At 33.1% G+C, this 13191-nt stretch overlaps 1 protein-coding gene across 1 annotated transcript in view; it reads left to right on the top strand.

The window, feature by feature from the left end:
• Positions 1-13191, top strand: part of CSMD1 (CUB and Sushi multiple domains 1) — a 2716069-nt gene that overhangs the window by 2529992 nt on the left and 172886 nt on the right. Inside the window, exon 50 of the mRNA XM_051975995.1 lies at positions 9080-9265. Within this exon, the coding sequence (XP_051831955.1) occupies positions 9080-9265 (186 nt within the window). The remainder of the gene's footprint in view (positions 1-9079; positions 9266-13191) is intronic.

Raw genomic sequence — 13191 nt, forward strand, 5'->3', positions numbered from 1 at the left:
TCCACAGAAACCAGTTTCAGAGAAAATACAAAAAAAAAAATCAAAACAAAACAAAACTCAGAACTTAGTGAGTTGGGATTGTTGCATTCTTTTTATTTATATCCTCAGCAACTATTGTAGTACCTAGTATATAATACCAATAAATATTTCTTGATTGATTAAATTTAATTCACTCTCTTCTACCAAATAGAAAACTGATAAATGTTTGTGAATTGAATAAATGAACATTTGTCATCAAATTATTGTGTGTAGTGCCTAAGTGAATAATATTCATTTACCTCTCATTTGTGGTAACTTTCAGCAATAGAGAATTCCTTATCATAATCATCAAAAGAATTGTTATTTATACTTCTGTTGACATGTTAATAATATCTAACATTTATTTAGCAATTTAATCTTTATAAATTATTTTATCAGTGTTATCCCATTTAATATTCACAACATTAGGAGCAAATACTGTCATTATCCCCATTTTACAGAAAGGGAAATTGAGACTGAGAGTGGTTAAGTGGCAGGGTCACATAGTCACTACTATTTGAGGCTGCATTTCAACTCTGGTCTTGCATATTCTTTGTTTATCTACTGTGACAGTTCCCTGCCTCACTACTTTGTGAAGCACTTCATCACATTGTTAAATAGTTCAAATTATTAGAAATTCTATATATAACAATATTTTAATGAATTTCTGATCTCATCAACATGGATACTCTGCTCCATGATAAAGATCACAGGCTTTCTTATAAATTATCATCTTCCCTAAACTCATTACAGAAGATCCATTCAGTATTTTGGAGAGCTTTTTATAGTACCTAGGTATATGCCAGAGGATCAGCTCAGTTCCTTTTCCAGTCATATTTTTTTCTAAAATATCCCTTATGTCATTTGTCTTCATAAATCCCCATTGTAGCCTACTTAACACCTATGAAGCATTTTTCTATTGCCTTTGGGTCACTCACAACAATCAATCTTTGAAGACTGTCATGTTTAAGATTTTCAAATATAATTCATTGATAGTCTTTGTCTCAGAGAACAATTTCAGATCATTAAAATCACGGTGTTCATTCACTTGTTTTTCAGCTGTGTCTCACTCTTCATAATCTAATTTAGGATATTCTTGGAAAAGAGACTGGAGTCGTTTGCAATTTCTTTCTCCAGAAATTCAGGGTTCAGTGTTCCAAATGCAGTCTAGCTCTCTTTCTCCTATTCATTTCTGTGTCCAAATTTTTTTCCCCTACATTTCTTTTCTAAAATATAAGTATGAATGCAGGAGACTGAGATCCAACTACATGTCATAATCTGGAGAACAGGTATTTTTTCATCTTAATTGTTGCTGTATGACTTCTTTAGCCAAATTCCTTTGATTATGGATCAATGGATCTCACTAAGGAAGTCCAGATGTGACTTTAGATTTGTTTCACAATATTGTTTGCAAAAAGGAACAGTTGGAGTATCTCACCATCTATACAGAATTCCTCAGTGTGGTACAAGATTTGGATCCAGAAGATTGGGGTTCAATCAAGAAATAAACATTTATAAGGTGTCTACTATATGCCAATTACCCTTGTAATTTTAGACAAAAGATTTAATTACTTTGAGACTTATGTTCTTTATCTGTAAAATGAAGAATTTGAACAAGTTAATCTTTTAGGAAATCTTTTCTAGCTTTCTATCTTATCTTCCATTTGAAATTCACATAATATACATGTTCCACAACAAAGGAAAGCTTAGTCAAACCCTTTAGAAGGAGCGTTACTTAGAGCTGAATAACCAGATTATTAAACATGTAGCTTACTTTCTCTAAATTAAAGGGAAGAACCAATGATAACAAAAGCCCTGAGGGTGTGGGAATACACTTCTAGCTAACCTAGTTGAATAGAATTTTAAGCAGGTTTTATATGATATTGACATATGCAGATTCCTATGCTTGAAGAAAAGATTTTCAGGTCTTGGTGAAGGAGGAAATAAAAGATTGTAATCAACAAATAATAGAGAGTTTTATTAAACTTTTCCTTTAGTTCTGTGACTATGCAGTCAGTCTGCCATAGAAAATTGTTTTCAACAATCTTCTACTTTTTTCTTCATATTTTTCTGAGAAATGTTCTCAATACATGTGCAGAATGATCAAAAATAAGATTGATAGCTGTTGATATTCTCTTAAACATCTTCTTTTGTATCATATTATCAATTGTGCTTTTATTTTTCTATTTTTTATGCCTTTCCCTCTTTGATAAATTTTATAAAATGATCCCTTCAAACTTATTTAAGTGGTGCCACTTACAATAGATATTTATACTGTATGTTCCCTTTTTCACATCTCTCAGTGATCACCTTACATTTACTCAATACATCACATGCTTCTCATTATCCACATTTTGTTTTCCTCATTTGTATATAAATTCCTTTACGTTGTGGACAGGGATGATGTTGTTTTGGTGGTGGAGGTAGCAAAGGTGGCAGTTTTATTTGTTGTTTTGACTATTGTGTATTTCTGAAATTAGCACAAGATGAAGGACAAAGTAGACATCAAATTCTGGTTGATTAAAGGACTTCATTCACTTAAATGTACTTTGCAAGCTGAAAGATTCAAGATCAAATGTGACCATTTCTCAGTCACAAATGATAAATAGATTTTTAAGGAAACTGACGCATCTATTCCACTTTCTAAGTCTTGTCCTTCTGATACTTTAATCTATGAAGAACAAATTAACCATTATTTTTCCTCTAAGGCTTACAAATGAAGATGCTCAACATTTTAATATGATAGAAACAAGAAACTATAGAAAAACTTATAGTTTCTGTTGTTGTTTCTAGTTGTTGTTGTTCTTGTTGGTTGGTTGGATTCACACTGAGAAATTTCAAAATGAAAGCATTTTGAAGAAGCTCATTTTCAGTAGTGCAATGCTGAATGTATTGTTGAATGGGAGAGAGAAATCAAAGTCAAGGATGTCCATGATGGAATAGTTGTAGTTTTCCAAAGAAGAGGTTAAAAAAAAAAAAGTCTATACTAGCATGATGAAATAGGTGTTGGTGAAAAGCAGCAGTCCAGTTGAAACAAATTCTGGCTTTAGAATCAGAGGTCTTAAGTTAAGTTCAAATCTTGCTTCTGGCGTCACCTGTATGCTTGTTGGATGTCACTGAAACTCTCTAGGACTCAGTTTATCACAACTATAAAGGGAGTGGATTGGAATATGTTGCTACCATGTTTAGTGAACCATTCTCAGGATCACATTGAAGTGATGCTTCCTTTTTCAGGGAGGGTTTCTCCCCCATTCACAAGGCCCTGAAGCCTGATCAAAGTCTCTGAAGAGACACTCTCCCTCTCTTTCAGAATGACTGTCCTCTTGATTTAACTAGTTTTGTGCTTCTTCCTTCCTTTCCCTAGCACTTTGAATTTTACATTCCTGCAGATTTTAATCTTAAAGACATTTTATTTAAAAATAAACGTATTGTGTTTATAAAGTAAGGAAACATTCATTAAATATAATTTTGGAAATACAAATAAAAGTTCCTGCTTTCAAGGAATATACAATCTAATAGGCTAAAGAAAAAAATATAGAGAAGATAAGAGAGATGATAAGAGAATTTCACATGACAAAATGCTATGAGAAATATGAATAGGAGGGAAGGTTCTTTTCTAAACCTCCTTTTTATCAGCAATATTCCTCTCTGTCTTTATCCATCTCTCTGTCTTCTGTGTCCCTTTCACTGTCTCTCTCTTTCTCTAAAATCTTTTACATTTTTCTGATTAACTTGTTTTTATATTGTACCCTGCTACCATATCCCATAGAATGTAAATTAATTGAGTTCTATTTAGTTTCTATCTTTGTATCCTTAAACTTAGGATAATGTCAGGCTCATAGTAGATACTTAAATGGTGGACTGAGTCTTGTCTTTGTATACTCCTAATAGTAGCTCATATTTATATAATTTTTTTAAAGTTTACAAAACACATATTATCTCATATGAGCCTCATAACACTCTTAGGCAGATAATATTATCTCCATTTTTGAATTGGGAAAACAGGCTGGGAATATAGTTAATTTTCCAGTCATACAGCTAGCATGTCTCTGAAGCATGATTCATAAATTCTTCCTAAATTAGAGTCCTGCCTTCTCTCTACTATGCCACTTAGTTACCTGTATCTCCAGCATGCATGGGATTAATAAAATAAATGTTTCTTAAAATGAATTATACATATATTTTTTATTTTATTTAAGGCAAATAAGTAAGCCACAAATATGCTTTCTCTTCTTTCTACCAAAAATCCCTTTTGACAAAAGGCATATATGTCTTTACTATCAGTATTGAGTCCCCTAGAAAATCAGGGAGCAATTTTAAAGGACAGCATTTAAAACTTTGTTGAGAAAGACTGTGTATATATTTCTAGGATTTCATCTTTTCCAATTAACGTGTCAGAGAAGTGTTACTTGGTGTTTTGCTCACTACCTATGAGAATTAAATGGGAATTAGTTGTTATACTTCCTTCATTGAGTGGAAGAGAAACTAAGGTTTATGAGCATGAACAAATGATTAAGTGAAGGAAAATGATGAGAATAAATCAGAAAATATTGGAACAGTAAAAATTCAAAGAAGTATTGTCCAATAAGAAATTTATTACTAGTAGCAAGATGATGAATTTGTCTATGCTCACCAATCACTTTTTTATTTAACAAAAGAAAATTAGAAAAGTTAAAAGTGAATAGTTTGAACACTATATTTTTCTAATGGGTCTATACATATATTTTTTCATCTACTATACATGTTCTTAATCAAGAGACCATGAAGTATCATAGTAAGAACACTGGATCAGGAGTCCATAGGGCAAATCATTACACTTGCCTGTGACCCAGGTCTTTTTTGTGTTCAATGTAGTGGCAATACCTACTTTACTACCTAAATTTACTACTTACCTAATTTACATACTAGTTGGAAAGTAAAGTTGTAAAATGTTAAAATGCTCTATGGGATATCATCATAGATAGCAACTAGTGAGCAGAAGGATCCTTGCATTCATCTTCCTTTGGAGTCTGACATCTGCTGGCTTTGATCCCCAGTTAGCTGAGGAAGGTGGAGAGAAGACCTTAAAATGGTACAGTTTGCAAACAAGGAAACTGAGGCCTTGTGGACCAAGGCCAGGATTCATCTGAAGATACATTGAAAACCAGATGCAGAAGCAGAATTAAAACTCAGAATTTCTCATCTTCTGGATTGTGCTAATCTTCATTTGACAGGGATTTATCCAGAAGTATTTTACTAAATCTCTGGAACAACTGAAGGGAACTAAAAAGTCCATTTCAGAAGTCCTTGCCATTGGAAACATCACAGCAACCAGCTGAGGTACCTAATTCCAATTTGAGGGAAGACCCATTGAAGAGGATGAATCATTTTTAGTGTGTTTGCTATGGAATTGGGAAGTTTGCTTCAAGAGAAATGAGCTAGCATTTTTACTTTTTCTTTCTGCAAAAGTTACAGAGTTCTATAAGACACTACTGTGTATTTTATCCTCTGTTTAATATAAACTTGATGTGCTCACTTCAGCAGCACATATACTAATATGAACTTGATATTTCAGTCTTAATGCCTTCAGGCTGACTGTTCTTATTGAAAATAAGGGAGGTTGGGGAACCTAGGTGGCACAATGGATAGAGCACCAGCCCTGAAGTCAGGAAGACTTGAGTTCAAATCTGGCCTTAGATACTTAACACTTCCTAGCTGTGTGACCCTGGGCAAGTCACTCAACCCCAATTACCTAAACAAAAACAAAACAAAAATAAGGAAGAAAAACAGAGAATTTGTGGTGACTCAACTAATTGTTATGTAATCTACTGTAAAATAGTTTTGTATAACAATCTGTTATAAAGAAGCTGGTCAACTAATTCTCTTTCCAAGGTGATGATCTTTGGAAATAGCTTCAAAGGAATTGAAGTAAAGTTATTAGAAAAAAAATAACCCTATGTTGCGAAGATTTTAAAAGGTATAATGAAGGTTGAATTTCCTCCAATATTACAATATATAGAAATATTCAATGATACTACCATCCAATTGTTTTCCTGAAAAAAACTAAAAGAATTTTTTGGATGCCGTGTGGATATTGCAAGAAGAGCCAGATTATTTTAAAAAGGAAGGAACTAGAAATCATTGGGAAGCAGAAGAAATCTTCTTGGATGGCATTAAGTGGAGAACAATATTCATTTGTCATTAATGTACAATGAACAGAAGCACAGAGGCAAGAACTTAAGCCAAGGCTTAAGTCTTGCCTCAGACTCACATTGACTGAAGGACATTGACTTTAAATCCCTAAATAGTCCCCTATAAACTCTGGAGGCACACACATTCCATATACCAATATCAAACTGGATGAACTATGGCACAGAATCCTGGAAAGTGAAAAATATCTGCAAATCTGGATGATTTCAAAGACTTGTTTATATCTTTTATCCCAGTGGACTCATGATGGGAGAAGTTAGGAAGAGGAGTCATATCACATGCTAAGCTTTCCCAACTGGGAATATTTTATTGATTTTTATAAACTGTTCTTAGGAAGAAATGCTTTGGATTTCCTTAAGAATGGGCCAGGAGGACAAGGAAATATTTGAAAGATGATTTGGAAGATTCTGTAATTGAATTACATTGCTGAGGTTTCTGGGATTGTATTGTTGTAGGTGGAAGAGATCTATTTTTAATTTTACTCTACTATTCATTCATGGGGTAGTGTCGGGGTAAGCAAATACTTAAAAGATGGAGGTCAGCAGAACACATGATCATGATGGCTGCCTCACATCGTTAGGCTGTGCCCACCCTCACCACTTAATTAGGTGAGTGTGTTGTGGCTTTGAGTTACAATGGCTGTTACACCCGAAATATTAGAGAATGGAAGGAGACTATTCTTCCCCCAGGACTTGATATGCATATAATTTAAATCTCCAGGCTCACTGTCAAGTCAATGTGGTCCCAATAGATTTTTTATCTTCCCTCCCTCTCTTTCACCCTCCCTCCATCTCTCTGCCTTCCTCTTTCTCTCTCTGTCTCTCTGTCTCTCTGTCTCTGCCTCTCTCTCTCTCTCTCTCTCTCTCTCTCTCTCTCTCTCTCTCTCTCTGTCTCTCTCTCTTCTTTTCCTGTTTCAGAACCTATGTTGTAATTTATCATATCATTCAGACTTTTATTACACAAACACAATGCCCCTGTCAGTCCCCTCAGAGGTATAGTTATTGCCCTTTGTACCTTTTCCCAATAATAGGAATGAAAAAAGTTTAGTTCTTTAGCCTTTTTTGAACAAAGTCATTGAAGTCATGTACACTATGTTGGCAATCATGCCTATACCCCTGAAGGCCACATTCTCAATTTTTTTGGAATATCTACATGACTTGGTATAGTCTCATGTGAATGCACAGTGACAAAAAATATATGTGGAGACAAATAAATGCTTCAGAGAAGGAATAAACATTAAAAAGCTGTGTTTTAACCTAAACTTGAGTTTAATAAAAACATCCTAATTTAAAAACAAACAATTGCTTTTTGAAATGAGATATTGTTGTTGTTAAGAACAAATTGGGATTATGTGTATGTGTGTGTTTCTTGTATCTGTATAATATGTATATATATTGCAAAATGTGTACAAGACATGTGTTGTATGACATTCACATGTATATTAATATTTATAAATATACGTTGTATGTATATATGTGTGTGTACGTACACACATCTATATCAAACTCCCTTTAAGGTTTCAGGAATATGATAAATATTAAGAATATAGAGAAGCATAGGAAGACATGTTAACTCATGAAAAATAAACTGAACAGGGTCAAGGAAAAAATATAATGGCTACAAATATGTAAATGAAAAGAAATGAGAAAAAAGGAATGCTTTATAATTTTAAGGAACAAGATTGACAAAGAAATCACATCAGAAAGCCAAAAAGTGTTTATTAAGGACTTACTATACACCAGGTACTGTGCTAAGTACTAGGAAAGAATAAATTAACAATCAATTACTCTTCTGTCTCTGAAGTAGCAGGATACTATAAATGTGTAACAATACTTATAGTATCAGAATGGGTTGACATGTTGGTTAGTTTTCCTGAACTACTTCCACCTCCCTCCTTTTAAAAACTTTTTGTTACAAAAGATACCCCTCTGGGAACAAGGACAAGGTACACTTATATGTGGGTATGTGGAGAAGTATGTGTGTGTATATATATATATATATATATATATATATATATATATATATATATATATCAGGATCTGTGATTTTATCATGATAGCGAATTCTTAGTATAAAAACTCCTTCCATATATATATTTTATATATATATATATACACACACACACACACACACACGCACACACACACACACACACACATATATATAAATGCATATATACACTCACACATCTATACATGTATATATGAGCTTCATAAATTTAACTTTCATTTAGATTTAAATTTATCTCCTTGATTTCAAGAACTATTTTCTTCCTTTTTTATTAAAAAATTAAGAATTTTCCATAGCAACTTTTGCAAAAGTGTGCTTGAAATTTAAATTTAAGAGTGAAATCAGGCAGAGTAATATATCTATATCTATACAAATCTATCTATCTATCTCTATATACACGCACATATTTTAAACATTTTTAGAAGAGTCTCAACAGCCGTGGCCTAACTCATGGTTAAGCTAGTATATATCAGTGTGTCATAAGAAGATTTAACCAATGTATGTGTCTTTACATACATACACAGACATATGTATATATAAAATGATAACTAAAAAGTGTAAAATTTGAATATAAGTTAAAAGCAGCAAGCCAAATGTGGATTCAGAGAAATATAATAGCTAAATTATTCACTTTTAATCTCTAGAAAGTCATAAGGAAATCTCAGCTCAGTGTGGAGTTGTTGAAGAGTGTGAATAGCTATATCTATCTTCCTTGCCATTTATCTAGGGAAAATATTAATAATAATACATATTTCTTTAAGTTTTTCAAAGTCCTTTCCTCACAAACTTTTGAAGTTGAATGATTAAATAAATATATTTTGTTAGAATGTTAGTGAACCAGATTATTTTTTCTTTTTTCCAGCTGTTTCCTGTGGCATTCCAGAATCTCCAGGAAATGGATCATTTATGGGTAATGAGTTCACTTTGGATAGTAAAGTGAATTATGAATGTAATGAAGGCTTCAGGCTAGAATCTAGTCAACAAGGAACAGCAACTTGTCAAGAAGATGGATTGTGGAGTAACAAAGGAAAGCCACCCACCTGTAAACGTAAGTGTTCAAATATTTTTAGGTTCAATTAGGAAAATTATTCATGGGAAGTTTAAATTCTCATGTCTGGAAGTATATCACAAGATCTTGGAATCTTAGGTCTTTTTAGCATTAGAATTAAACTAATCACCTCTGCACAAAGTACCTTGAGATGTGGTGTCCTGTATATAGTGATAGTTTATGTTTCTTATATTATATTATACTATATTAGATTTACATCATTTATTCTTTAGATGAAATGTAGATAACATGAAAAGGAATTATATGAAATAGGTCTGGAATTGGTAGACTTAAAGCATACTATGGAAGATTAATCAATCCATCAAGCAAAAAAAATGATTAAATGCATATTATATAACAGAGATGGAGATATATTTTGAGAAAATACAGTATTTGTCCTCAAAGAGTTTACATTCTAATGAGGAAAACAGCATGGTCATATATAAGGGAATACAGTATGAATAAAATACTAGTGCAATAAAATACTAGTAGGGGAAGCAGCTGAGTAATCAAGAAATATTTCATATAGTTGATAACACTTAAACTGAGTCTTGAAGGATCCAGCGTTTCCATAGACAGAGGCAAGGAAGGGGTATCTTCCAAACATGGTAGACAACTGTTACAAAGATATGAAAGGAATGAAGGTGTGCCATCTATATGGAAAAGTGAGTAGGCTAATATCCAAGATTATAGAGTATAGAAAGAAGAAATATAAGAACAAAAATAAATAAAGACTTAAAAAAAATAGGAGTCAAATTGTAAAGACATTTTATTTACATGCCAAGCAGAAGAATTTGTCTTTGATACTACTGATTATAAGAATTAAGGATTTTTTATTTTATCTCATAGGCAATAGGGAGACAATAACTTTTTTTTTTTTTTTTGACTAGGTAAGTGACAGTTAAGCTTCCATAGTAGGAAAATTATTTTGTCAGCTTTGTGAAAGCAGGATTAGAGATTGATAAGAATGGACACAGAGAGACCAATTAGGAAGCTATTACAATACTTCAAACCTTTAAAAAGAAGGTGCTAGCACTATGGAGAGACAAGGATATAAATAGGGATAGATAATGAATATGGAATAACTAAATGATTCAATGTGTATGTTGAGGAGGGAGAAGAATGAAAATGACTCCAAAGTTCTCAATTAGAGCAATTGGGAGGATGGTGGTGATACCAATAGAAATCAGAAAAATGTACAGGCATTAAATATGGTTTTAAATATGGTGAATTGAAGATGCCAGTGGGATATACACACAGTGATGGTAAACAGGTAATTGAATGTTGAATAATAAAGATAATTTGAAGATGGAGATACATATTTAAGAAGTATACTGATAGTTAAAGGTATAGGAGACGATGGGATATTGTAGGGAGAGAGGATGAAAAGAGAAGAACTAAAATGACGAATTATCTAAAAGAGATTATAAATAGCAAAGATGTGGGAGAAAAAAAGCTTGGAAAGAATAATGTAATGTAAATCAAAGGAAGAGTATCCAAGAAAAAGGGGTGATTAATGGTACAAGCCACTTGAATATTAAGAAGCATGCACATGACAAATTTGAGGTTATTGGCGATAGCAGTTTCAATAGACTTGAGGTTTTAGAAGTCAAATTCCAAACCATTTAGATAGTGAGAATGTGGAGAAAACATGTATAGACTTAAAAAAAAAAGAAATTTGGAAGTAAAGGGAAGGGGAAATATACTGTGAGAATCAAGGAAATGGTATTTATTGGGTGTATATGCTTCTGCATAAGCTACATAACATCTATCAGTTTAGATTTCCTGAAATGTAAAATGGGGTTAATAATAGCACTTACTTTATAATGGATGCTGTGAGATTTAAAAGAGGTAGCAAATATAAAGCTCTTCACAAAATTTAAATATTACATAAATAATATGCTTTATTATGTCTGATATCATCATTATCATTAGGTTGCTGGAAATTTTCTTGTTTTTATTTTTTGGACAGAAAAGACGAGCATGTTTGTTAGTAGTAGGAAAATAAAGGCAGTAATGGGGAAAATCTTCAAATTGAGACAAAGGGAAAGATTGATAAAAACAAGCTGCTTTTGGGAAGGAATGTGATTTGAGAGCAGAATCTTAGGAGTTTGCAGTGGTAAGAAAAAGCGTAATTTAGCCCCTAAAAGTGGAAAGAAGAGCTAGATGAAAGCATAGAAATGTTTTAAACTATGTTTAGGGACAAGGAGTTGCAGGTACTATTGACAGACCTCCCTTTAGATACAGTCAAGTCAAATCAAGAGCTTAATATGTGCCAGGTACTGTACTTAAACACTAAAGACCTAAAGAGGTTAAAATATAGTGTCTACTCTTGATGTGTGTGTGTGTGTGTGTGTGTGTGTGTGTGTTTTTTTTAATTTCTGTCTTTATAATGACAGAATCCATGCCAGGGTAATTTTTTTTACAACATTATCCCTTGCACTCACTTCTGTTCTGATTTTTCCCCTCCCTCCCTCCACCCCCTCCCCTAGATGGCAAGCAGTCCTATATATGTTAGATATGTTGCAGTATATTCTAGATACAATATATGTTTGCAGAACCGAACAGTTCTCTTGTTGCACAGGGAGAATTGGATTCAGAAGATAAAAATAACCCGGGAAGAAAATCAAAAATGGAAATAGTTCACATTCATTTCCCAGTGTTCTTTCTTTGGATGTAGCTGCTTCTATCTATCGTTTATCAATTGAAACTGAGTTAGATCTCTTTGTCAAAGAAATCCACTTCCATCAGAATACATGCTCATACAATATCGTTGTTGAAGTGTATAATGATCTCCTGGTTCTGCTCATTTCACTTAGCATCAGTTCATGTAAGTCTTGCCAAGCTTCTCTGTATTCATCCTGCTGGTCATTTCTTACAGAACAATAATATTCCATAACATTCATATACCACAATTTACCCAGCCATTCTCCAATTGATGGGCATCCATTCAATTTCCAGTTTCTAGCCACTACAAACAGGGCTGCCACAAATATTTTGGCACATACAGTTCCCTTTCCTTTCTTTAGTATCTCTTTGGGGTATAAGCCCAGTAATAGCACTGCTGTATCAAAGGGTATGCACAATTTGATAATTTTTTGGGCATAATTCCAGATTGCTCTCCAGAATGGTTGGATTCGTTCACAGCTCCACCAACAATGCATCAGTATCCCAGTTTTCCCACATCCCCTCCAACATTCATCATTATTTTTTCCTGTCATCTTAGCCAATCTGACAGGTGTATAGTGGTATCTCAGAGTTGTCTTAATTTGCATTTCTCTGATCAATAATGATTTGGAACACTCTTTCATATGAGTGGTAATAGTTTCAATTTCATCATCTGAAAATTGTCTGTTCATATCCTTTGACCATTTATCAATTGGAGAATGGCTTAATTTCTTATAAATTTGAGTCAGTTCTTTATATATTTTGGAAATGAGGCCTTTATCAGAACCTTTAACTGTGAAGATGTTTTCCCAGTTTATTGCTTCCCTTCTAATCTTGTTTGCATTAGTTCTGTTTGTACAAAGGCTTTTTAATTTGATATAATCAAAATTTTCTACTTTGTGATCAATAATGGTCTCTAGTTCATCTTTGGTCACAAATTTCTTTCTCCTCCACAAGTCTGAGAGATAAACTATCCTATGTTCCTCTAATTTATTTATGATTTCATTCTTTATGCCTAGGTCATGGACCCATTTTGATCTTATCTTGGTATATGGTGTTAAGTGTGAGTCCATGCCTAATTTCTGCCATATCCAGTTATCCCAGCAGTTTTTGTCAAATAATGAATTCTAATCCCAAAAGTTAGAATCTTTGGGTTTGTCAAACACTAGATTGCTATAGTTGATTATTTTGTCTTGTGAACCTAACCTTTTCTAATGATCAACTAATCTATTTCTTAGCCAATACCAAATGGTTTTGGT

The sequence above is a fragment of the Antechinus flavipes genome, chromosome 2 (assembly GCF_016432865.1).
Source record: "Antechinus flavipes isolate AdamAnt ecotype Samford, QLD, Australia chromosome 2, AdamAnt_v2, whole genome shotgun sequence".
Classification (NCBI taxonomy): Eukaryota; Metazoa; Chordata; class Mammalia; order Dasyuromorphia; family Dasyuridae; genus Antechinus; species Antechinus flavipes.